Genomic DNA, 26,852 nt, shown 5'->3' on the forward strand with positions numbered 1-26,852 from the left:
GAGTACATATCGCAGCACTACTCTTCGCAAGTGCTGATGCCAATCGGTGCGATGTGTCCATGGCAAGACGATTGCCTGCCCACTGCAGGCTATCTGGATGCTTGCTAAAGAAGCGTCGTCCCAACACGGTGCCACAAAAGCCAGCCTCTGGGCCCCATTTTGGACCTGCACCCACAAGGGCCCCAGCCCATGCCTAGCAGGTCGTCAATCCAGCCAGTGCTGGAGACAAGAGGCAGCAACAGCCATAGCAGCAGCAGCAGCAGCAGCAGCAGGCGAAGACGTAGGTGCAGCAGTAGCGGCGGCGGCAGACGCAGCTGGGAGGCAAGCAGGGTGGTGGCAGCACCAGATGGCAAAGACTGAAAGACACACACACACACACAGACGCGCGCACTCACTCAGTGAGAGAGAGAGAAAGACGGGAGTGAGCGAGTGAGTGGGTGATTGTGAGAGAGAGAGGAGGGGGAGGAAAAAGGTACTTGGGGTGCGGTTGTGGACTCTTCCGCTCCAAGTAGGCCCAAGTACCTGCTTCGTACTCTGGGAACCCTGGCCCCAGGGGGGGGGGGCATGTACATATGGACTGGGTGGGAGAAGAGATGGACGATTTGAACGCCTCCTCTGCCTTTCTCTCTGTTTTTTTTTTTTCTGCAACTGGCACATCTGCACACGCCCTTCGCACCCCCATCCACCAACATGCTCACCCCTCCCCTTCTTCTTCGTCTCCCCAACCCCGATACAACCGCCGCGCACCCCTCCCCTCGTCTGCCCCTCGTCTCTGCCCCAATACCCTTACAGACGAACGTGATGCATGTCTATCTGTGTGAGCGCGAGAGAGAGCCAGTAGTGAGTGTGGTGTAGCTAAGAAAAACAGGCCGCGAGTAGGTGCCAGTCTAGACGAAGTACCCTCAAGACCCATCGTCTTGCCGTCTTGCACCACAATCTTAGACAAGTCCAGTCGACAAGTCCGTACATCCATAATCCATTACCACACATTAGACACATCCATCCATACTCCGTACATCTCGAGTACTTTTTTTGCCTTGTTTGGATGGAGCCACCATTACCGTCTCCATGCATGGGCGCATCTCTAAACTAAACAACCCATGCATGCCTGCCAACCCTCCACCACATCTGGCTACGTATATATCCTTGTCCCTCGCCCCAGGACGACCTACTCTCCTCGGACGACCTCATCACCATTTCTTCTCCCCCGGGTCATTGTTGTTTTTTAAAAGACCAATTGGTCCGCGCAATGGTTTGAGTTTCCATTGCCATCTTTCATCTCTGTATAATACTTTGTTTGACCCCTTCTCGAAATCCTCCCCCACTGCCACCAGCATCCCATACACGCGGCTTGGGTGTTGGTCATTCCGTCTTGCCCGTGTCATTCTTTGATACCACCTCCAACGACGGACACAGACAAAGCGCTCTGCTTGTCCCATCTACTACCTCGATCGTTAGGGTCCTTCTAGACAGAAAGGAAGAAGAGACTTGAAGACAGAGCGAGAGCAGGACTTGGCTTCGGAAGCTGCACGACGACAACACATAGATCGAGCAAGAACTCATCATCCGGGACTCTCTCGACAGTCATCACCACACGCTACTCTAGATCCACGAGCGTGATACCTCGTAGGAAGCAGAGCAGATTGGAGATACCATCTAGATTTCTCGCATTCACATCACCTTGGGTACCAGTTTGAAACTGTTGGAAAGTTCTCAGGTTGCCTCACCTTCAGCAGAACACCTCACACCTCACACACCTCGGTCAGAAAACAAAATAGTGGGCCATTTCATCTGAATACGCAACAAACATATTCACCAAAGGGCAAATCAAAGAACAAGTCACGGGACTTGTTCAAATTCACCAAGACGATATTCTGAGAAGGAAGGCACGCTCAAGGCCTGGACCTCCTGCCACCTCCTGACCCTTCGAGAATTTCTCTGGACCAGAAGGCACAAAACCCAACTCCTTCTCCCACTCTCTTCTTCTCATCCTCCTCACCCTCCACAACCAACCAACAACCACGCGCGCAATTCCTCCCATTGCGGCTTTGTTGGGTTCCCCTTCCCATCTCCGTCAAAACCTCTTCACGACCTTCTCCGAATTACCTCAGAACCACGCACGCGCACTTCCCAACCGCAGGAAGCAATTCACGATGGCAGACATCATGAATCTCTTCTTGCCCAACCTTGGCTTCGGTTGGTCTCCTACCGCCTGGATGTACCTGTTCATCGCCCTTTGGTAAGTTACTACTTTCTGCGGGAAAAAAAACAATTACCCACCATTGCTCCTGCTGCTATCGCAGCAAATATCTGCCGTGCCTTTTTAATTTTCGCCGTCTTTTGTATCTAACCTTCCTTGACAGGCTTCATCGCTACACTCGCCTGCTCGTCAACTGCGTCAGCCACTGGGTCTACAAGTCCAAGCCGATTCCCGCCAACCCTACCTTCACGGCTGACGATGTTACCGTCATCATCCCCACCATTCACAATGTCTTCGAGGAGCTTCGCCCTTCTCTGCTTAGCATTATCGCCTGCAACCCTCGCGTTCTGATGCTCGTCACTACCAGCGAGAAGCATGCCTCTCTTGAGAAGCTTGCTCGCAGCCTTCCTCACCCTAATGTTCAGGTCTACTCTACCCCCATTGCCAACAAGCGTCTTCAGGTCTGCGAGGCTCTGCCCAAGGTGACTACCAAGCTCACCATCATGGCTGACGATGATGTCACCTGGCCTTCTACAATGATGCCCTGGATTCTCGCTCCCTTCGAAGACCCCAAGATTGGCGGCGTCGGCACTTGCCAGAGAGTTAAGCGCGTCTGGGATGGCCCGCTGTCCACTCGCATCTTCAACTGGCTCGGCGCTGCCTACATTGAGAGACGCAACTTCGAGATCTCAGCCACCCACAACCTCGATGGCGGTACTTCCTGCATGTCTGGCCGAACTGGTGCCTACCGATCTGAGATTCTGTCCAGCCACGACTTCCTTGAGGGCTTCAAGACCGAGAAGTGGGGCAAGTACATCCTGAACGCCGACGACGACAACTTTGTCACTCGCTGGCTCGTCAGCCACCAGTGGAAGACCTGGATCCAGTACGAGAAGGAGTGTGAGCTTGAGACCACTCTGGAGAACAGCACCAAGTTCCTCTACCAGTGCTCTCGCTGGGCTCGCAGCAACTGGCGTAGCAACTGGACCAGTCTTGTCCGCGAGAGATACGTTCTCACGTAAGTAGAAGCACACGCATCTGGGATTTCCTCCTATTGTCTGGCATGATGTACTAATATATGGTGACTACAGTCAGCAGCCCTGGTGCACCTATGCTCTCCATATTGCAACCTTCACTTCCTTGGCGTTCCTCTTCGACCCTCTCATCATCTTTGCTTTGTGGAAGGGCACTGCCGACTGGGACGTTGAGAGCCGCCGCCAGGCCCTCTGGGCTCAGATCATCTTCGTGTTCGGTTTCACCAAGGTCGTCAAGCTCGTGAACCTCTTCCGTCGCAACCCTAGCGACATTCTCTTCTTGCCTGTCTCTATCCTCTTTGGATGGGCCCATGGAATCATCAAGCTTTACGCCTTGTCTACCCTCAAGATGGTAAGTAGCTACTTCTGGCAAATCATGTGATATCAATCTTGTTAACATGTTGGCAACAGACCTCCTGGGGCAGCAGAGCCGATGGTGATACCAACGATGACATCCGTCTGACTCCTCGTCCCAAGCGAGCCATGAGTCTGACCACGCCCCCTGGTGGTCAGGACCTCGTCCGCTACCGCTTCGAGCGCCAGATGACCGAGAAGGTCTCTGACTGGCACCGCCCGACTAACGAGGCGCGTCGACCCCAGACTGTGCGCATGAACACCTTCCCCGCGAAGGATATCAAGGCGCCTCACGTCACCTTCTCCCTCCTGGAGCACCCCACGGACTAGATCCACGGCAACCACGAATATCACGAATTATGAATTTGCAACACATTGGTTTGCCAGAGGAGAAACGGGACTCTGGCTTGGGTGGCTTTCTTATGTCTTCTTTCCTGGAACGCGGAAACAAAGAGGGTTAATCATCCACCCTTTCTTCATTTTCTTTTCGCCTCTTTTCCGGAAAACAAAATCACCGACCCAAAAGGACTTTGGAAGGGGAAAAGTTTTGTTGTTCTTTCCTCTTTACGATGAATACACGAACGATCGCATACGGGAAATGGAACCACAGCACAGAAGTGCGTGTCAAGAGTATAATCATCAACGGCATGGAAACCATTCAGCATGGACAGCAGGAATAGGTGGTTTGGTCATCTGCTTCAGGGATACAGTGTTTCCTCCCTGGATTTTCTCGACTCTTGGTCTCTTTTTCTTTCGTTTTCTTTTTACCAAAAAACCCCCCAAAATTGGCGAGGGCAAAGGATTGGTTGGTCTTTGTGATTTCTTTTTTTCCTTCCCCTCAATTTCAGAAACGAAAGAGAGGTAGTCGGAAGAGGTACATCGCGCGGCGGGCAACAGGGCAGGCAGCTTTGATCTTCGTCGGAGGCATTTTATCCGATGCATTGCAAGACATGGGAAATCAGGAAGACACACAGAGAGAGAGAGGGCGGCAAGGCATTAGACAGTTGGTCTCTACCATTATCCCATCTTCTTTCCACTCAGACCAAGAGACAGCTTTCCATAGACTGAAGAAAAGAAAGCAAATTTCCACAATAACCCATGCCCCCCCAAAAACGAGGCTTGTGAGGTCTACTCCACTATCTATCAGTAGTTCATGATGCGATGCGTGATGTCGGGCAGCTGCATATCTTTCTTCAACACAATTTGCAAAAAGAAAGGGCTACCGAGCCAATGGGAACACAACGTCCCTGCATCCTGACGAACTGGGGGATCGACTAGTTGGATCGGGGGGGGGGGGGCTCGCCAGGAAGAAGAAACGAGCAGCAAGCACAGCATGTGTGCCAGGGGGAGGGAAGGGAAGGTTGGTGGCATTCGTTACACGGCAGGGTGATTTGACGCGCAGTCTCGTATCCCGCCATGGTGTTGGCCCCCAATAAACGGTTTCCGGGAATCCCGCGATATCTGACATGCGATACCGTATGTGTGTGTACGTGTGTGTGTGGCTTCTCATCAGTACGGACCTTACGATATGACCCCCGGTTACACGGCAGGGCCAAGGTATACGAATGCCTACCTTGATCACTAATTCTCCGGCCGGAAAGGCCTGGCCTGGCCTTAAGGGACTCTTCAGTTCCTTCCGGAAATCGAATATTCAATGTTGGTGAGAGGCTGTGCCATGTTCATGCGCCTCGTTACCACGGTAGAGTGGTGTGTGATATTGTCTTACATGACGTCCTTGGTGAGGCTGGTGGGTGTGGAGATTTTGGAGGGGTGGTCAAAAGCCCAGACGAGCACGCGGCTCAGGTTTGGCCGTCGTTTGCCGCGGTGCTCGCCCGAAGACGATGAAATAAGGAATGAATATGGTTCCGGGTCGATTGTTGTGACTCTTTGTGGCAGTGGTGGTGTTGTCCTGCTCATCTCAAGTTTTGAACATCGTCCATGTGCTCTCCGGTGGCATTTGGCTGCTTCGTCAGATGCGCCTCTCTTGACTCACATCGGGCTGGCTGGGACGACTAGCCTCGTGAGACGGAGTACGTGCGACTAGTTTTCGGTGGTTGTCGTGGTGGTTGCCTTGAAGAATGAGATCTCACACCCACCATCATCAGTCGAACCCTACACCCCTCCATCCCTACTAGTTCATTGCACGGTTCGAGACTTGGCTAGATTAGGATGGCTAGCAGGCCAAGCTAAGATAATCGAGCACCCCACACTCAACGGGGGCAACGAGGCAGGTGATGTTCTGAGGGCACGTAAAAACCCCGCAGGGCCAAAGTTTCCGGATCGAAGACGTCCGGACGTTCGGAGGCAAGAGGTCGGACTGCCCATCTATCGATCACTGGTTACCGAGAATAACCAAGACTGGCTGCTGCCAGCCACTACTCCAAGCAGGAGTTCGAGCTTTGAGATGTGGCAGATTGGTGGATGGATAGATGGGTGAGATCGAACGCTAAATCACCCAATCAGAGAGCCCAAGCTCGAACTGTAAGGTCAAGAGCTGCGATTTGACAGCCTTTTCGATGGGTTGGGGGTCTTCGTCTGCGTCCTTGTTTACGTTATCAAGCAGTCCACCTTGTGCTCCGATGCTTGACACGAGGCCTGCCAGGCTGCCCCTCCCCCTCCCTTACTCTCGGACCCCTGGCCTTGTCTTTGCTGCAGGTGGACGAAAAGAGGCTTGCTGATGACATAGGTAAGACAGCGTCCAAATCTCAAAGTGTTTCGTGGTGAATGGGATCAATGGGGAACGTTATTCTCGACTCCTCTTCTACGGGTCGCGAAGTAGTATATGCTAGACATCCGTACGCCGGGACCGGGACGACCGGGACGGGGGCGAGGAGACGCAGACGCAGAGATGCACGACATGATACGCGTGTTTTGAGGCTTTTGAACCTGCATCAGGTTGGAATAGGAAGACTAGAGGGATGTTGTGGGGAGGATAAGGAAAGCACTCACCAAATGCATGTTCAGATCTGACTGTGTTCAAGACCTAGAGTTACCACACAAAGTCAACCTGTAACAGATGTCCAAAATCTTGTGGGTCGAGTTGGTAGGCTGAAGATTAGTGCGAGAGGTACCCTGGACTTGGATAGTGTCTATTGATGCATCGTTGTTATGGCTTTGTGAATCGTGCGAGTAGCAGTGATAGCCGGCTGGCAAAATTTGCGTTGAGAGACTTGCATAAATCCTGACGATGAATTGGTTCTAGGCCTCGCGTGCATTTGGAGAGGGGGGTTGCGATTGTATGCAACATCTGCAACGCCTTGATTCATGCCGGAATTCGTCAGTGGTAAATCCGTCATCCAGACTGAGTTGTGACAATGCGACATAGGACCAATGGTAGCTCAGAATTGGGTCTGCTGAATGACTTGTGCTTTGAAGGAAGAAAATTCTTGAAAAAATATTTCAACACTGACGACTCTTGTTGGTCCGTCGAGGATTCTTCTCCAATTCATGGTGCCACACTCTCCAGCGTGAGGTAATGGGGAGCGAGCCAATGCGACGGCATGAGTCAAGACGCATTGGGTATGACGGCGACCAAGAGTCCGTAGGAAAACCAGCGGGATCACGGCAAGCAAGGCACGAATTCGTGCACGAATAGGTACGCAAAATCGGATAGGGAAGAGAAGGCGATTTTGGGTTGATCTGTCAAATATGTCAAAAGTGGCGGCCATGGGTTGCCAATCGACGACGGAGCAAGACCGGGCGAACAAGCTTGGGTTGGCCACTGACAAGCGCCGACAGCGCGAGGGAAAAATAAAGGCCTAGATTCGATGGAGACGGATTTGTGGTTCTTGGAGCTGAGACCGAGGACGAGGATGATGATGATGATAAGACGGCCTTGCTAGCTTGGTGGCTCTACTTGATTAGTACAGGTCTTTCCATGGTGCAGCGGCAGAAAGAGGAAATAGAGGTGCGATGATAAGCTGGCGGAGCATGCTCACTTAGTAGGTACTGTAGCACTGTAGCAAGCAAGCATGCATGGCATGGCATGGTATGGAAGGGCGAGTAGAGGGCGGCGACATTGGAGAGTCGAGGTTGGATGGAGCCACACCTCAGGTGCGCACGGCCTATGACCTGTCATGGCCTGCACTGGCGTTGGGTTGTGTTATGATTGCCATTTGTCGTCGGTTTCGTCGTCGTCGTCGTCGTCGAGGAGGATGACGATGATGATGATGATGTGGTTGCGAGGGACGTTTGTCGGCTTGTCGCGGCTGGACGTAAGTGCTGGCTGGGGATCGTGAAATAAATGACAAAGTGGGTGATGGATGGTTCTGGGTGGATTTCGGGAGAATCCAAGCACCCAAGATGCCCGAGACGATCGAGGCCCTCGGACTGTAGTGTGGCCAGAGCAGCAACAAGCTGACGGGTGGCTCCTGCCAAAAAGACAACCGGCGAACGGTACGGGCACTGAGGTACTTCGCACCTTCCAAGTAGCTCAAAGTGCCCCTGCCTTATCCGTATGGTCAGGCAGGTTCTCTAAGGTACCTAGACAGGCTCCTACCTTGCCGACCTTAGGTACCTACTTACCTTAGAGCAAAAGGACAAGGTACGTATCTGTACACAGGAGTTACGAACCTCCCATCCTCTGAGGGAACGGGCACTGGACGGGACCTGCTGAATCTGGCTCCCGAAGAAGACAGCCGCCAAGCTTTAGTAAGCCAACTGGTATTTCTGTGCCTCAGGCTAAACAAGGAGACAAGAAGCAGCCGCAGAGCCCAGCAATCGAGAGACCAAGACTTTCAACATCAATTCAAGACTACTCGTTTGGGTGATGACGACCCTACACTCCATTTCTAAGAAAATACCTTAGGGAAGGCAAGGCAGGAAAAGGCGAAGGCGAAGGCGACTCCCGTAGGAGGGGCAGGGACCTTGAAGGAGATGGACAACATTGAACAACCATGGCTTAGTCAAGCCTGGAGCAGGGAAATGGGAGGGAACTAACGAAACCAAGAAATACTTGCGGGTTCTTCGACGCACAGGCGGCCGCGGTACCTTCACAGATCGGGCAAGTATCTTTTTTGTCTCGGTCTTGGCGCTCGTCTGTTCTGACCCTCAACCAACGAACGGCAACGGGCCCCAGCAGCTAAGGTACGGATAGATTTCATCTCAAAGACAAAATAACCACAGACATTTTGCATTTTGGCCTTCCGTCCCGGTTCCATTGTCTCGCACAGACAGATCCAGAAAGAGAGAGAGAGGGAAAGAGAGAGAGAGAGCCTGGGTGGGGAGACGGACACGCAACCGCAACTGCAGCCGCAACCGCAGCCGCTGTTGGTGGTGCAGTTGCAAGTTGCCATTTGCCATTTGCCAGTTGCCAGTTGCAGCTTCAAGATGGCAATATCTGCAAAATGCAAATCGTCAGGCCCTTTGGCCAAGTCGAAACGCGCAATCCCCTCTCCACCGGCAATCACATCTCAACTTTTTCTCCTTCCCCTCGTTCTCGCCGACACAACTTGGACCTCGCATCATCACATCATGTCATCTTGTGCGGCGTGCCTACCTACCTTACCTTATCCTCTTTGTAGCTACTTGCCCGCTGCGGCGCTGCAAATGCAAAACCAGTCCCTTTCTCTCTTCCCCTCCTCTCTTCCTCCCCTCTCTCCACTTCCATTGTGCATATCCCCGTTTGGGTCAGCGACTCGGACCAGGATTGAAGCCAAGACGACATGGGCTTTCCTCAATGTGACCCTCCCCTACGAGCCAGTGCGCTTATCCGCTTCTCGTCGGACCTGCGTCTGCACCACCCATGCGAGCCAGGTTGCCAGGGTCATCGCTTCTTTTTCTTTCTTGCCAAAGAACAGAAGGGGGGTGGACTAACTGACCAATCAGCGAAGCAATGACCCTTCGACCCTCATCGTCTGTCTCTTTCTCTCCCTCGCTCTCAAAAGTAACATCATCTACCTATCTACTCCATGTTCCGCTCCTGCTGTACTGCTGTACGAACACACCACTTATCCTTGCCGGGGACTACGATATACCACAAGGCTATGGATAGACACGTCGGTTTCCGCAACTAGGACCACGCATTTGTGCACATCACGGCCATCCTCCGCCGCCGCTAACTCGGTCTTTGAACCCTTCAAGCATCCAGAGGAACCATCACTCTCGCCGCTCCCACGCTAAAATCCTCTTAGCAGAAGGGAGGCTCTGCTCCGTTCGAGCCCACGGGATTTGGGCCGCCCGTCGCAATATACCTACCTTACGATATGGCAAACTCGAAGAGTACACGGTACTACATAATTGAGCTTCGGCAGACTTGAGCAAGGGTGAACAGCAAAGCTCTGCATTTACGACGTTACCATGTTACTGGCCCTGGCTGGCCGGTCGTCAAAGCCTAAAGCAGAAATGTCGCCAACTCAACCAACGATCCCGACTGAGCACACCTTGCCTCACCTCATCTCACCTTGACAGTATTTCTGTGCCTCAATACCACTCGAAGTTGTTCCGCATCAGGAAGCCACATTCCGATATGGGCGCCACTATTACCTGAGCACGAATCGCCATTGTCATACGGGTCATGAGCTTCAAGTCCATCGCAGTGCCGCAGTCAGCACGGATACGGATTATGCGTACGGGGTACGGATCCGTACGGGCATCTTGGGAACAAAAAACCCTAGCCCTGACCCTCGTCACGATCCTCCGCGCGCCCAGAGTATAGAGGATGATCATGGCCGAAGCTCGGCGGAGTCGATCTAGCCAAGTGGGTCAGCGTCGTCTTCGCGCCGCCCGTCTATCCCGTCTTGCCGACACGTAGACGGAGACTTTCGGATACTATAACAAAGTACAGGCGTGCTTATAAGTGCCCAACAAGTCATCATTTCTGAGAAACTATAGGCTCTCTTGCTACAGATACACTCCATGCGGCCAGGACATCGAATGACACGGGAATAAGGACGGCATCATTGAGAAGGACTTGTACCCCGTCCTCGTTGTCAGGCCCCGTCCTGTGACACTGGATCTGCGGCTGCGCAACCATGGTTGACATCAACATGCATCGCAATCGTTCATGCTCGCAGCCCGAGATCCGCCGGGGAAGCACCTCGTGCGATCCAGGCCGCGTCTCGCGCCTGTAGTGCACAGCACTATGCCACACCTGCCTGTCAGCAATCTGCTCTCCGCAAACTTTGTCCGTCGCAAGCCCGGATGGGCAGGCTCACGATCTTCCCGCCCTCGCGTCGATTCGAGAGGCCTGGTTCGGAGGAGGGGGTGGATGGAGACTTGCTGGTGGGTTTCGTTGACTTTCTACTCCGTGCCTAGTCAACCCCGCAAGATAGCATCATTCCATCACGACATCGACCGGGCCAGCTCTTCTTCAGCGACCAGGGGGGGTTCCTACACTAGGACAGAACCCATGTAATCGTTCAGTGTCCACCGCGGACTTATGGAGAACATAAGCCACGTCAACCAAGAACATTGGAGAATTGGCAGCGCTCCGTCTCGAAAATATCCCGGCCAGGAGGGGGAACCCACTCGCGCTTCTTGGTTCGCTGTAACCTCAGCGCACACTATCATGCAGGTTCAAGAGGCTCGGAACCAACAATGGCAGAGGCAATCCGACCATCAAGAGGTCATCAGCAATCCCTCGATCCACACAAGCGATCTTCGGTCTTTGCCAGCCGTTGAAGAATTTCATGTCGCCGCAAGGGTCCTTTGCCAATTGCACGATGCCATGTCAAAATACAATGGCGAGATCGTCCGATCTTGTCCAACGAGCTTTACTGTTCCTGCTAGGTCTGTCCGGGCAACAGAGAGCGCAATGCGACAACGAGTCTTCGCACAAATCGCAAAAGTGACAAGCCTCCTCAATGGGAAACGCGATATCACGTACAAAAGAAGTCAAAGCCGAAAGAAGTGCGCCAAGCGGCGTTGCTGGTGGACGTCTTGGCCCGTTGGTTCAGCCTATTCGAGCATCTTGGCCACTAGCTGCAGAAAAAGGCGCCATGGATATCCACACGCTATGTTCATTCGCTCACGATGAAGAAGAGGAGGATCCGTTGACGGAGGGTATGCCCAGGACCGATGCCACCAATGAACAGGCCTACAAGACCAGCCTCTTCGAGGTACAAGCGCGGTACTGGGCATGTACCCTTCTTGGTCTATTCCAGGGAATGCCCCAGAAATCACCAGGCAGTGTCGATAGATTCGACACCAAGGTTCCTGCATCCCTCGAGCGTGCGACAACTTGAAGCCGATCCCTACCAGTCAATCGGCTACAAGCTACTGCTGCTTCAGTGCAGAAATTGCTGAGTTGGTCATCAATTTACTAACCTTATCAAAACCAGCGGATGGCCAGAATTCAGAGACAACAATCGACACAGTCCGGCTCAGCAAGCTCAATATTGCATTTCATTCCACTGCGAGAAGCATGCCGTCACCTTTGATTTCCAGCCCCCACGCAAACCACGCCAATTGAGTTGGTTCATGGTCATTTCCCTCTCGACGGGAGCCTCAATACAACAGAATGGCCATGAACCCGAGACCCATGCCGAACCCGCACACCCATTCTACAACCATATCCACAATTGATATTTCATTGTAACATCTGCTGGCAAATGGGGGCCGAATGGTTTAGAGCCTGTTTCGCCAGCGGCTCAACCTACACTCCAGATAGTGCTTGAGCATAACGCATCATGTTATCGCAAAAACTAGAACGATTGTCAGAATTGTAGCCATTGTCGCCATGTTCTCAACGCGGTCCGAGCGAGCCATAATCCTGACCGGTGCGGGTTTTCCATCGCGGCTGCGGCGTCCGCCGCTTAAATTTTTATTTTATTTTTATTTCTTACCATGAGGGGTTAACTGAAGCCAAACAAATGGGTCATGAGCAGGAACTCTGTCAATTTTGCACCGCCAGGGAACGGGGATGGGGATTATTGAAACAAACACACCCTGGAGGGGCCACACAACTGGCGTCAAGGACCGACCGAGGCCTGGCCGAGCTGGGCGGAATCGACGTCGTTGTGCTGAAGAATCGACCAAAACGAAGAACAGGCTGTCCAACTGACAGGACCCTGCCAGTGCGTCCGAGTGGATGGAGCCACGCCCCAGCGTCTCGACGAGCCCCGAAGCTCTCGGCGTGAACCTATCATCCGATGAGAACGCGCGCATATCACACAGACACACACAACCAACCCCTCCCCCACCACCTCCGAGGAAGTGGAGTGCTGAGGTTGGTGGTTGTCGAACCTCGAATGATGGGGTCTCGTCTTGCTTTGCTACTGTCTCCAGACAACGAGGAAGAGGGTGCGTGGCTGTATGTTGGGAGCTTGCAAACAGAAGCCAGATTGTCAAGCAAGGCCTGGGCGTACATGATGCAGGATTTCTTGCATCAAAGGCTCTAGGGACCTCCGAGTGCCCACCCGCTGCGGCCCATTAGCGGAGGTGACAAGGAACAATAGCCAAACTTGGTGAGATGGATGGCCTGACAGTGTGGAGAGCAATAACGGAAGCGCATGTGCCTCTGCTCTCGTACCCGTTGGCACGAAAGTCAAGGCAACGAGTGAAGTTTCGTGGAATATCGTGAGCTCGATACAGTTCCTGGCGACCATCTCAAACAAGAGCCGAGATAAGGCGACAAGAAACTGTGTCTCGTGGCTCATATTTGGAGTCACATGCTGACGGTCTCACGACCTGATATTATGACCATCGTGGACAACACAATGAACAGGCTCAACGCCATTTTACTTGCGACCATTGGTCAACACGGAGCAGAGAACGGCGCAGAAACTGGAATGCCGGTAGATACGCGATGCAAAAATGGGCCCACGATCTGGCCGCCGCATTCAATAGGTACTGCTACATGAAGAAGCGCCCTTGATGGGAGAAGAAGCCCGACTTCTCAGGACAATCGCTGGCTACGGTGTTACCTATTCAGTACGTTGGCCGAAGCGGCAGACAAATGCAAAATGGGACACCTTCGATGTCCAACGGTACCATGGGGGCTAAGGCGATGTGGCATATGCATGTCTTCGATGAGGCGGCGGCGCTTGTGTAGGCGATGCGACCGAAGCGACTGGAGGAAGACACACAGGCATTTGGCCAGATTTGTCCAGCATCAAGAGCATTCTGACATGTGCGTTGGTTACATGGGACTGAGAGGGAGAGAGATAGAGTTTTCGCGATGGACGAATTGGGAATCGAGGCCGAGTGCAATTGGGAAGTTGGATGGCGGTTGCAACGGGGGGGTCCTCATCCCCCGCGGGGAAGCAATCTGGCTGGTGGTGATGGGGCTGGAACGTGGGGAACGATCGTCTTCTGGTGAGTGTCTGTGGGATTTGAGCCGCTGTCGATCTCTCACATGCTGTCTTTTTTCTGTTCTCTTTTTTTTCAATTTTTTGTTTTTTTTTTACCTTCTTCACCATTCCTAGGAAATCAGCCCGGCGTTCTCGCATGATTCATCTTTCTCCCCTTCCCTCCGAACTCCCTTCCCAAAGCCGAACTGTGTGGCTTTTGAAGAAGCAGACCAAGCCGGCCAAGTGGATATTTTCAAACCGAGGACCACGCGAGCTCGAGTGAGTCCAGGCGTATAGCGTGCCAATCAATGGCTTTGAAGCGGTCTTTCCCTTCAACTATTTGGCTTCGTGGCTGCCTTCGGGCTGCAGAAGGCCCGAGATTATGGATCAATCGCTCGGTCGCTGCTCCCGTTCTCGGGTGCCAAAAGCTGGTACCGGATGAGAAGATGGCTGCATTGCTGCGGTTGGAAAAGTCGGAAGAGGAAGAAAAGAAATGTCTCAAGCAGACTAAACATTCGGCGCGAGGATACTAAGAAATTTAAAGCATGTGAAGCTTTCGGGGGAACACTGTAGCGAGGCCTCCTCAGTTCAACAGAAAAGTAAGGTAAGGTCAAGGTCATTCAACGGGCCGCCACTCCTGTTGACTTACCTGAGTTCGGCATTAGCGTCGTTGCTGGACCTTTGGCTCTGCAGGTGCAGCTTTCGGTGACTTTTCTTTTGCCTTTTCAGCCTTTCCTTCTCACACTGTCTCTTAGGGGGTCTTATTGGGAAGCTTTCTTTCCTTCTGGGTTCTTTTGGCGTCATTGCCGCCGTTTTGACCTGTGGCATGGAGCGAGTATGCGCGGGCCCCTGGCAGAATATCAGCATCACCACATGCCTCGACGCAGCCACCAACGACGATATTAGGGAAATGCGGTAGGTATGGATGAGGGGGACGAACCGAGGGACCCTGCGCCCTTGCCTGCCGTATACCAGGGCCCGCGTCGTTGGACGATTTGAACGCCTGACGCTTTGCTTTTCTGCTGAGGGGTCTTGGGATGTGCCTGGGTTTGGAGATCGGATGTCTAAGGTTTTGGAGGAGCAAGCGCGGGATATGTCGGCAGATCTAGCCATTTGAGCGCGGTCGAGGAATACCGGTCTGGATTAGTGTTTGTCTGTACCCTTTCCGAGACGACGGGCCGTTGGGGGCTTGGCTTTTGGTGGTGAACTTTGGAAGTCTGTGGGAGCAAAAGGTTTAAAATTAATGGATGGGCATAGGCGGGGAACGGCAATTCGATGGTCATGGTGAGGTTGTTGTTGTTAAGTTTGGTGTTCATTGGATAGAAGGAGTGCCTGGTATCACATTTACCTTTATGATAGGCGCGAGACTTTTGCGTGACTTGACTTTTGAGATCGTGGTGTTCGACATGAGTTCCCGTTCCTTAGTTATCAGGAATCCCAAGTAAGTAACTTGTTAGCTGTAAAGATATAGAAGATATAGTCTTCTTCAGTAGGCTCAAAGTGATTGTTTCTAGCGGGAGACTTCATAGAATTCATAGTCATGGATACATGGATGTAGATATGTAGTGTATTTGCTGCCGAGATACTATGCGGCAGGCCATTTTCGTCTCACTACCTTACACAAAGTCAATTTTCTTCCGTGCAGCCTTTTACCCGACAACGGTTGTCGAGAATGGTCTACCGCCGCGTTCCGAAATTCCTCTCCTCTATTCATGTTCGAGACTGAAATGTATACACCACCAGCTCCATCGACATCCACGCTGTTTTGAGCGGGTAGACGAGTATGTGGATGCCAAATACCAGCTGATGGAGACCGGCATTGGGGCTTGATCTCGGGTATTTCCTGGTGATAGTGGACAGTCCCATCCTTACTGGCCGGATGTGCGGTTTTGAGTAAGGTAGTAGGGTCAGTGTAAGCAGGTGCCTTGCGGATTTGGTTCTGTGTGTAGTACGTGATATCTCGGGATCACATGGGGCATCGATTTCGCATTTCCAGGTACTTTCCCGGGAAGAGCCTTACAATGGATGGCTGGTGGGACGCTGAATGTTGTTGGTGTATTTGGCACTGCCCTTATGAGATCCGAATCGTTGTTGTTCTTGTATTTCGTTTGGTACCAGCCAAGTTACGCAGGATGGGTGACTCGAGAGGGAGTAGGTTCTTGGGATGTGGGACTTATATCGAAGGACTTAAGTAGATGATCTTTTGAAACAGGAAGGAGGGGAGACTTGAGGCTGTATAAATACTGAACAGAGAGTGTCTGTTAGAAGTGCAGAGATTGTTACACGGGTTGTGTGTGCGTATATCGCTGAGAGCATGAGGAGGGGCGGCGAGATGGCATGAGTGTTTTGTCATCATAGTTGAGTATTTGACTCTCCTTTCTGGAAAGTGGGAATCTGAACTATCAGGTGTCATGAGTGTCTAGACTCTCAGAGACTGTATGACCTACAATCCTTGGGAAACCTGACTTCTCGGTCTGCAGACAAATGAGATTAAAGCCAGAGAGTGGTGAGAGATGTGGCTCTTGAGCCGTCTATTTCGAGCGGCTTCAACGTGTTCATCCACGAGCCTATGATTCCTTACCCTACCTATACCCTGTGCCCTATAAGCTGCGTGATCTGTAGATATGGCGAGCTGATCCTCTGACTGTGCTGGCAACATGGGTCTGGCCACTCAAGATAACCAGAGCATATTTATCGACGATTCCTACGTCGAGTCTCGTCTGAACACATGGTCGAATGCTAGTTATCGCCGATTGTTAGTCAATTATTCTCACTGAGCTCCCTTCGCTGCAACATCTTGCCTGATTGGCTAATCCGTACATTCCATGTCTGCAGACTGGTTTCCCGCTTTCAGGCTCTGGTACATTGTCAGCGACATCAGGCTCCTCTCTCACGATATCAGCCTCATCACCTTCTTGTCAGGAGTCAGACTAGAAAGTGCGAAATAGTTTCTCAGAGCCAGTGAAACTACATGAAGGAACTGCCTAGCTAATATTGACGAGGCGAAATCTACTGAAACTGGTCTTTAAGGTAGGGTTGATGTGGTTAATTACTGTGAGGCATGATCTACTTTGATGCCAGAGAAAGGGGAGCTCGGCAGTGAAATACCTTGAGAACAGTGTCTGAGGATAAATATGAGGATCGTGTGTTCTTCGTATTCTCAAGGTCAGGACGGCCGCTCCATCTATCAAGCTAGTCCGGCACTTTTCTTTTGCGAATCAAGTTAAATGGGCGGAACTTTCCTTGCGATGATGTCAAACTCGGTCATCTGTTTTGGGAAGATGGCGCTGATTCCTACTATTGGAAATCGAACTTCATCCCTCTTCTGCGTCTGCGAAATGGTTGTATCTTCCATTATGCGACTGTCTGTGCGACGCCAGTTTCCAAGCGGTTGTAGTGAAACTCGTAATGCTTCTCGAACAACACAGAGATCACATGGTGTTGCCCTTTGTATGCGGGTGGTATGAGACCAAGAGCTCATCTATCTTACAGTCAAATTAGCAAGCAATCTTGATTGAGGGTCATTCGACACAATAATCGGGCTATTGATCTTGCTCGATCGTAGTAGCCTACAGTTCGTAAGTTTTGGGTGTATATCTACTACCGTTCCCACGACCAGCTTTCCCGTCGTCCATAAGATGACAAATGAAAGCATCATGCTCTACAAAAGCTCTTGGGGAGTTGCTTCCGGGCTGAACGATACATGAACGGTTTTCAGCGCACAATAAACAAGAAGGGGCTCCTGCTGTGCCAATGTTTGTATGTCTACAAGTTTCATTTGTAATGGGCATGGAGTAGACGACTAAGTTGCGATATTACAATGAGCATAAAGCTCTGTTGAAGTTCCCATTCTTTTATCTTCACAGTGAGAGAAGCACCCGTTGCGCACCAAGTCGAAAGTCCTCATTTCTTCATTGAAGTCGGCAGAAGAGGGTCTCCGAACCGGTTCCGGGTACGGAGGCGGGAGTGGCCAAACCCGGAACCGGTCCCCATCTCTCCGTCCCCGCTGTCCGCCCCATCCCTTTCTGCCGTTCACATCGACCCCGCAACGGCACTGGTACTGAGCAACCGAAAACGCGGTCCGAAACCCACCAGCGGAACTTCCGAAACCTTTCTTGCCCGGCCGTTCCTCCGAAAAGAAAAAACTTACCGTATCCGGACATCGTCAGTGGTGGCTCATCGGACACGTGAGCACAACTGTTCTTGCCACTTTGATAAAGTTTTGCAGCCACGAGGTGGCCCAGACAGCCAGAGACAAGAAAGAGAAACAAAAGGACCCCAAGGAGGATCTAGGGAAAAGAAAACAAGGATGGGGGGGAAAAAAGAGAAGAGGATGGAGAACGAAAATGTTGTCTGATATGCTGAAAACAGACAGGATGCCTTCAGCACACCACGTCATCGGAAGGCCCGAATAGTAGCACACGCACACATCCACGCACCCACCCACACAAGCACACTTGCCGAGAGATCGGACGGTTACACAAGGCCCGAGTGGGGGAGTTTTCGGGTGATGAGAAACCAGTGATGGAGAGTAGGTAGAAGCGCACAAAAAAGAAGGGGTGGCTGCTACCCTTCTGCTTCGATATTTCTTCGTATGGTGGGAAAAGCCTTTTTTTCTTCTTCTTCTTGGGAGTGCAAAACGCCTTGCCGCCTTTGTCACACCAACACACTTCTGCACACAGGATATATAGGGACCCATGGGAGAGGAGAGGGCTTGGAGCTTGAGGTCTGAGGCTTGAGGCGTAAGGCTTGGGGGGGACATTCGGAAGCGACAACTGCCGCAGCCTCCCATTTCGTGGTCACGGTACCATAGTTTATCCTGAAGCTTTGCCTGCCGGGCACCACCCGGGCTGAAAGCCCGCAAGATCAAGACAGTTGAGGGATGCTGATGCCGCTCTGTCACTGAGCCCGAGGATTCTCCGTCTGAGCAGCTTTTCCCGATCCCGTCAAAGGCGCTGATTGTACCGGTAGTGGACAGGATAGACAACGACTAACCGGACATTTTGATGAACCAAGCTTGCCAAGGTCCCGAAAAAAGAGAACAAGATTACGCCGCGCGATCTGAGTCCAAGATCGACACCACGCTCCGGGAAAACTTTGGCAAGAGTAGCCGGCCGCAGCGCTTGGTTTGGCTGGGTATACGCGGAACCGCCGGTTAGAGGGGAGGGGGAGTGTATATAGAAACAAAACAAGAAAACCCTAGGAAATATCAAAGACTGAGATTTTCTTCAGAGTTGATCAGAGACAACTAACGAGAACAAAAAAGAAATACCGACAGGGTTATTGCAATGCTAACAAACACGAGGTGGAGGGACGGGGGAGGCGAAGACATGAAAACGTCGTCCTTCTCGGCCGGTAGCAAACTCGTTGTCAACGTCGGTCTCAGCAAAACCCCACCACCCTCACCCTCACGGAGCAGACTCCAGCTGACAAGTGCTGATCACCACCATAAAGTCCCTTTTGCAGCGATGTCCAAGAGCGTCATGTGTATAGCCGTCAAAGAGACGGAGATGCGGGAAGATTTCAACAAGTCCCCCTCCCTCTTGTGGGCGTTCTCCATCGTATGTTAAGGCGGGTCCCGCACCAAACCCCAACCCCACGTTTGCGGACGTAAAGATGCTTTACCCTAAACAAGGTGATTCTTCCCTTGTGCCCGTCTCGGCGGGGCGCGGAATGAAGAGCGGATAGGGCGGTCATTGACAAAGTTGTGGCTGTTCTGTCAAACTCGTGGCCTGGCGAGATTGAGTTTTTTGGACTGGGATGGAATGCAATCACTCCTTCTTCCTCCAGGCGCGCGGCTCACGAGGTATGAAGAGCACAGACATAATCTTTGCAATCATTTGGTTAAAAAATAGTCTTTGATAGTCATGGACAGTAAATCTGTTCTCTCTGTATTGTAAAGGGAAATCATTAAACTACATAAGTCATGACGAGGGCAAAGAGCCAAAGTTGTATAGCGAACAAGATGTCCTCCAAGTGCAGAGGACAAAGGAGTGTTGAAGAACAGAAGAACAACAAGGCAAACGGCCCGCAGCGATCGCTAACCCCCCCCAATAAAGCGCGTGATCATGGAATGAGCAAGGCATACAGAGTGCTGCATTCGTTGAGAAAAGGCGGCCAGGTGGAAGAGAAGAAAGAAATAAGAGTCATCATTCGTTAAACAAGCACGAGGCCAAGACGTGGGCGTTAGACCTTTCCTGCAAGGTAGAGGATGTTCTCTTTGACTGCATCCGTCAAGTCCCCTTGTCCCGTGTAGACATAGGTGACTGTTTGGGACCACACTTCGGGATACGGTAGTGGCAACTCGACAACGTCGCCAGCCTGGACGGTACCAGAGACGATGATAGCCGCCAACACCGGGAGTGAGGACCGGGCGTATTGGAGATCTGTGGGTGGGTTGGGTGTTAGCCTTGATTTTCCTGCCTTGTATTCGGGTAGGAGTGAGCCGGCCTTGGAGGCTATGGCCCAAAAGGTTCAAGTCCGCAAACGTCAGAAGGGATAAACTTAGGCAAGACATTACTTACGGATTGGCATAGTGTCGGCGCCACGCGATAAGGCCGCGCGAGGATCTCCAGATTTTAGCCCGCGGCTGTAAGGGAGCGTGCTGTGAATTGCACTGCTCGACCGTCTTCGTGCCGCGCTCGGTCGAGGAGATGAGACCTTTGGCAGCGGTGAAGTGGCCTGAGTATGTAGAGATGGCCGCCGTCTTTGATCCGCGGGAGTAGGGCTTGGCAACGGGTCCGCGATAGTGGAGCGTAATTGCTCAATGTCGAAAGTGTGAGTGATGAGCATCGGTTTGCGTTCCACAGCTCGAGGACGAACTCGAAACTTCATCTGACGCTGGTGAGGTGGGAAAGTCGGCGTGGACGGCATTCGTGGGGGTGAAGAACCTCCAGCAGATTGATCCGAGTTGGTGCTCGCATTAGAGCTTCGACGATTGAGAGACATAGCTTGAACAAAGACGTCGGAGGTTTTGGCATCACCAAGATACACATGACCCCATGCTCGCAGCTGCTCAAGTTGAACGCGCTTCTCAGCCTCCCTGGACCTGGCGACGTATCCAGGTCCAGCCACAGACTGTCGTCGTTGTGCCTCTTCACCCAGACCGGCGAGAAGCATCGATCGAGTTTCCGCTGCGAGAGTCTGCCTTCGGACACTGCTAGCCATGGGTGGTGAGACTGGAGTTGCTGATGGCGGCGGACCTGGCCGGCGAGGGCTTATAGGCGCGGCCGAATAACGTCTACCGTCGCTTGCTGAGTGCTCTGCGAGAGGAGAAAGCGGACTCGGCCGGTTTGCTGACTTGGGCGGGCTAAGATCACCAGAACCTGGAGCTTGTCGGAGTCTGGAGCCGAGGCGGTCGACCATGGCGCGCTCATGCTGTCTCATTGAGCCATCGTTGGAAGGAAATACCGGAGTAGGCAGGCTTTTGGGTGAACGATCGGATGGGCTGTAATACGAGCTAGGAGCAGTAGGTCTGCTTGAAGTCGAGGAACGAGGGAATCCTCCTTGATTATATGAAGGTGTCCATAGTGGGTGAAGGCTTGCCCGGGGGTGGCTCTCGATTGGGGTAGCCATGGCGATTTAGGATAGTGATAGAGGAGAATACCTTGTAAGATATAGCAAATGATGACTGAAGAAGGAAGTGTTCAAGTCAGGGTTTCTGAGTAACAATGAATGGGCCCAAAGATCGGAATGTGCAACCGAGATGATGGGATGGCGGTGATGAGAGTCAAGAGTATGCAGCCCTGTAGGGATTTGATCAAGGGAGAAGAAGTTCTCTTATGTCTGGGGTGGATGGAGGGACGAAGAGGGTTAATTAATATCTTTGCGGAAGACCTTGTGAGCCACCTCAGTCTGTAAGTCTTGGACTTCTCGCCCACCAGTTTCTTTAGGAGCCAGACGAGAGAAAGGGCACTTGCAGCAACTGCCGGGATCAGAAAATGAAAGGACTGGCAGGTACGGTAGGTCTCTGTCTCTGTCAAAGAAGACAAGAAAGACAGGCAAGGTGCAAAAAAGAAGAGACTGACAGACTGTCACTGACAGAGAAAGGGTGTGCAAAGAAGGCGACTGCAATCTTTGCTTTGGGCCCTGCAAGCCTAGGTGGGAGTGTAATGAGGAATGCGGTCGTCAAGCATGGAGTGACTGACAATGAGCGGTTGCGGCCAACAGCCATGCCCATGTCCCTCATTGCATATGAGAACAAAGGAGATGAGCTAGCAGGCGTGTGGGTTGGGTTGTCGGAAGCAAACCCATGGGTCATGGCAGGCTTGAAGTTGAACGTCTGCAGATGGACACAGAGGAGAACAAAGGAATGTGGCTTGTCTGGGCCTTGATTCGTCATGTTTCTGGCGATATCATTGGCTTACTATGCATCTTCCTTTCCTGCCACCTTGAGGCCTGGGGGTGTACTGCGTGGGTTGTTGGCTTCGACGCATAGAAGTAGTTTCTGTTGCTCTGCGCGCTTCGCATTCTCTCTTGGTAGACAGCCAGATCGAGGACTTTCAGTCCGGGGGTTGATACTTGGTGGCAGCCAGAGCAGCAGCAAGAAGACTGCAACCAACAGTTGAAAGCTGGAGGGGGGTGTGGTGACTGGGTTGGGACTTGCACTTGCATTTCCACTTCCACTCGCACTCGCACCAAACGAACTTGGCGTAGCTGCATCTGTCCATGTAGCTGTAAATAAGTTTTCAGGACTACCTACACGAATGTGTAGGTTGTGAAGCTATAGTCCTGTCTTCAGACCAAAGGGTACCCATCTTTTCCATGTAGAGCTGGGCTTGGGATGAATGCCGCAGTGAGGCCGGGGGCGAAGCTGCAAAAGTGTGGAGTTGGAACATCAACGGCGTCGGTATGTCTTGGAAGTTTGGCACGGCGGAAGATGGTTGCGGCCGTGATGGCGAAAAGTGGGAAACGGTGGAACAAGACGATGACAGGCAGCAATTGGGATCTCAGATCTCGATTTGTGATGGGTTGGAAAGACTGGAAAGGTGGAGGGGGGGGGGGGGGCAGGCGAAGAATGGAGCTGACAAACGGATGAAGAGGTGTCAGTCTGGCAGAGACAAGAGATTCGGGTGTTTGTTTGGTTGATTTGCGCGGATGGATGGGATGGTTGGATGGACGGATGCGTGGAATGCGTCGTGTGTGTGGGAGACATGGAGGGATGAGACAACAACAGGATGATCAGCAACGACAACAACAAAAACGACAACGACGATAGGAGTAGGTAGTGAAAGAAAACCTAAGAAAGATGCCTCGGAGGAAGCTCCTGGAATGCCCCATGTTTGTGACGTGTCTGCCTTCGGTTGAGCTGTGCCTTTCCAAAGCTTGCCCCGTCCCCCCGAGCTTTCCTTTGACCGCGGAAGGCACGGAGACAACAGGAGGATTTCTGCGTCAGGTATGCCGTAAGCCTCTTCCTTCCTCTCCGTGCCTCCGAAGCTATCGGATCAGGACCCACGCGGTGCTACGGAAGGAGCTGTTCATTGGCTCTGCTCTTCTACTCAAAATTCTTACATAATCACTCTGGCAATGTAGGTACGTATCTCGTCTGGGACACTCAAGGTACCTTACCTTAGACACTGGAAGGAGCTTGGACCACCTGCACCAAGCTGCTGCTGCTTCTGCTCCTTCTGGCCAGACTTCGTCTCGTCTTTTTCCCCAGTGGTGGAGAGGACAGAAAGAACGTCGAGGAAAGGTTGACGTTGCAATTACCGGTAAAAAAACCACATCGCCAAAAGAGTAACAACGAACAGCTTGTTCTTTTCGCTGAACCGGGCAAAAGCAATGCTCGCTGTCGTCAAAACCATTCCCTTCTCTTTGGACATGCATTGAACATCTCCCACATTCCTTGTTTCTCCCAGAAGCCAAAGAAACCAAACTCTCTTTCGACCCATCGCAAACATGTCCGACGCTACGGCCGCGAGCTACAAGAAGCTCAAGGAAGACTTTGTCTCCAATCTCTCTGGTGGCTCCGCCTCCGAAGTCAACTATGTGACTGCAGCTGCTCCCGTGCGTAACTATCTTCTTTGAACAGAAACCCGGATCTGCCCTTCTGATCTCCTGATCCCCTGTTGCTGCTGCTGCCCCCTTCACGTCCCACGCGCCCCCGCGCAGCGCATGCATCGAGACAAAGCAAAGTGCTGACATCCGCATTCCTTTCCAGGTCGCCGTCCTGCTGTGGTCTGTACTCCAATCACGCCAATCCTTCTTCAAACCCTACACGCTGTTGGGAGCTGCCGCCGATTTCCTCCTCAACGTCACCGCCATCCTCCTCTCCACGACTCTCTACGCCTCCTCCCCCTTGCTACTTTGCGCCCTCCTCCTCGGCCCCGCCGTCCTCATCTACACCCTGCCTCCCAACTTCGGCGCCAGTCGCAAGAAGCCCGCTATACCACCCAATGCGAAGCCCAAGGCCGGCTCCGGCGCGGAGCCGCTCTCCGCTCTTCCCGTGAAGCCTTTCCTGACACACTACCGGGGTAGCATGCTGGTCGTCACTTGCATCGCCATCCTCGCCGTCGACTTCCGCCTCTTTCCGCGCCGCTTCGCCAAGGTCGAGACATGGGGAACATCGCTGATGGACATGGGCGTCGGGTCCTTCGTCTTCAGCGCCGGTGTTGTTGCTGCTCGGCCCGTCTTGAAAGAGCGCGCCGAAGGTCGATCGATACCTCTGACGACACGTCTGCTGCAGTCGATGCGCCACTCCTTACCGCTACTCGTCCTCGGCGTCATCCGCTTGCTCAGTGTCAAGGGTCTCGATTACGCCGAACATGTCACCGAGTATGGCGTTCACTGGAACTTCTTCTTCACGCTGGGTTTCCTGCCGCCGTTTGTTGCCCTCTTCCAGTCCGCGCTCAAGGTTGTGCCTAGCTACGCCGCTCTGGCAATCATCCTGAGTGTGCTGTATCAGGTGGCTCTGGAGAGCACCGACCTCAAGGCTTACATCCTGACCGCACCGAGGACCGACCTGTTCTCAAAGAACCGAGAGGGTATCTTCAGCTTCTTCGGCTACCTGGCCATCTTCCTTGCGGGACAAGATACAGGAATGTACGTCTTGCCTAGGAGTCTCAACACCAAAAGCGATTCCACCCCTGCTACTCAGCGCAAGACGCTTCTCGTGATGATGGCCATTTGGTCTGCTGTGTGGACAGGGCTATACTTTTTGACCACCAGCAACAGCTACGGCGACGGTCTGAACGTTTCACGTCGCCTCGCAAACCTGCCCTATGTCCTGTGGACAGCGGCGTTCAACTCGACACAACTTCTAGCCTATGCCCTAGTGGACACTTTCTGTTTCCCGTCCTTCTACAATGCGACTGACGCGAAGACCGAGAAGGAGGCGTACCATACAGCGACCAGCAGGGTATTCCGCGCCTACAATCGCAACGGCCTATTCTTGTTCCTCATCGCAAACGTCTTGACAGGACTGGTCAACATGACGGTGCCGACACTGAATGTTGGACCCATGGCAACGATGGGCATCTTGGTTGCGTACAGTGGAGCAGTCACCGCTATCGCTCTCGGACTGGACGAATACAATATCTCCATCAAACTATAGATGATGTCGAAATAAAAATTTGAGTTACACGACCCTAAACATCTCACCCACCATGTGATACTGGCTCAGAAAGCCGGCTAGACAATGTCTCATCGAGGCACTACATCAACGCCTGTTCGGACCCCGCATGTTGTTCGAGGATGGCCAAGCCGCGAAGCATCCGATAAACCTCCATGGAGACAGGCGGTCGCTGCTGACAAGAGACTTAGGAGCCCGACAAACCCGGAGGATACGGGCCATGAAGACGGAGCCACCGGAAAACCGCAGACAGTCAGCTGAGTGATTAAAGTCTGGCATCAAAGAAGTTCGCAAATGGACCTCTCCCCCGAGGCTGATGAATTGGACAAATCATGCTACATTCTGGTGGTACGACAGCAAAAATCTCACTGCCAGCAAGAAAAGCGAAAGCCATCACCGCGGCGTGGACAAAGCTTCAAAGTTCTCGCAGCTTGGCAACTGCAGTCTGGACAAAGCTTTTTTTTTTTGCAAGACCCTCGGTTGGGTGTGACTTTGGTATTGCTCCTCGAATGAGTTGGCCAGGCATGCGGATCCCTTGCATTGACGGGTTTGTCCCTCGATCCACACCGCCGGGTTTTTCTTTGGAAGTCTTCTAGAATACTCGGTGAGCTCAGACTGGAAGCCACTGGGACGAGAACAGGGCTGGCTATGGGCAAGGCGAGGCGGGAGGCAAACAGAAAAAATCCAACAACAACAAAATGGGTTACCAAAAACTTGGTCCAAGTCACCGGTTGGTTGGTTCGAGATCGCCGGGAACCCCGTTTGGACGTAATTCCGCATACCGACCAACACCACTTTCGCATAGTCGAACGCGTGGACTTTTCTCTCCCCTCTCTCGAATGTGGGTTCCTTCCCGCTTCCCTCTTCTGCCGAGTTATTACCTACGGACCCTACGGATACGTACGCTGGTGCGGTCCTGCGGAACACACATTTGGGTCGGCACACGAAAGATCACCGGGCAGGAATCCGATGTCCGGATACGGGTGGTTCGTCAACGTGTTTGCTCGGACCGGCCGGGGTCGTCCCTGTTGGCCTTTGGGGGGTTAATCATGGATTGGGCTGCATGGCCCAAGTTGAAGTTGGGTAATGGGTTATTTGAAGATGGGGAATTGGGACTGATACGGGGTTATGTGAGATTAAATAAAGACGCGTCGCGCCTTTTTCGCGAATTTCCCGAGCCTTTGATGAGTGGGCTCGTCTACTGTTGGTCCGTGGAGTCGTCGCTGGAGGTCGTCCACGATGTCGCCGTAATCATCATCTTCGTTGCTCGCTGCTCAAAGAGACTTATCCTTCGCCGTCATGAATTCGGTTTGACGACAGTTGTGGTGATTGTATTCGCTATAGATGGGAGGCTACGTTCGCCTGGTATTCGATTGATATAGCGGACGATAGTCCGCCAGGGCTTTCCATCGTCCACGAAAACCCCAATATGATGTCACTGGACAACACATCCACCGTGGGTAGTA

The 26,852-nt window shown here is 52.5% G+C and overlaps 3 protein-coding genes across 3 annotated transcripts; 2 read left to right on the plus strand and 1 right to left on the minus strand.

Annotated features, from left to right (window-relative positions):
- The first annotated feature begins 1,018 nt into the window (after positions 1–1,018).
- On the plus strand, positions 1,019–4,864 carry HER10_EVM0003567 (glycosyltransferase family 2). Its single transcript, XM_035473239.1, has 4 exons — positions 1,019–2,239; positions 2,364–3,218; positions 3,292–3,586; positions 3,646–4,864. Exons 1-4 carry the CDS (start codon positions 2,154–2,156, stop codon positions 3,916–3,918), a joined length of 1,509 nt encoding a protein of 502 aa, XP_035337069.1. The 5' UTR covers positions 1,019–2,153; the 3' UTR covers positions 3,919–4,864.
- Positions 4,865–19,659: 14,795 nt separating this feature from the next.
- HER10_EVM0007252 (uncharacterized protein) lies at positions 19,660–22,776 on the minus strand. The gene is made up of 2 exons (XM_035476812.1): positions 20,342–22,776; positions 19,660–20,203 (listed from the first exon to the last, which is right to left on the minus strand). Exons 1-2 carry the CDS (start codon positions 21,390–21,392, stop codon positions 20,004–20,006), a joined length of 1,251 nt encoding a protein of 416 aa, XP_035337346.1. The 5' UTR covers positions 21,393–22,776; the 3' UTR covers positions 19,660–20,003.
- Positions 22,777–23,477: 701 nt separating this feature from the next.
- Positions 23,478–26,574, plus strand: HER10_EVM0005719 (uncharacterized protein). The gene is made up of 2 exons (XM_035475324.1): positions 23,478–23,822; positions 23,977–26,574. Exons 1-2 carry the CDS (start codon positions 23,715–23,717, stop codon positions 25,366–25,368), a joined length of 1,500 nt encoding a protein of 499 aa, XP_035337233.1. The 5' UTR covers positions 23,478–23,714; the 3' UTR covers positions 25,369–26,574.
- Positions 26,575–26,852: the final 278 nt, after the last annotated feature.

Source organism: Colletotrichum scovillei (assembly GCF_011075155.1).
Source record: "Colletotrichum scovillei strain TJNH1 chromosome Unknown Contig00002, whole genome shotgun sequence".
Taxonomy (NCBI): Eukaryota; Fungi; Ascomycota; class Sordariomycetes; order Glomerellales; family Glomerellaceae; genus Colletotrichum; species Colletotrichum scovillei.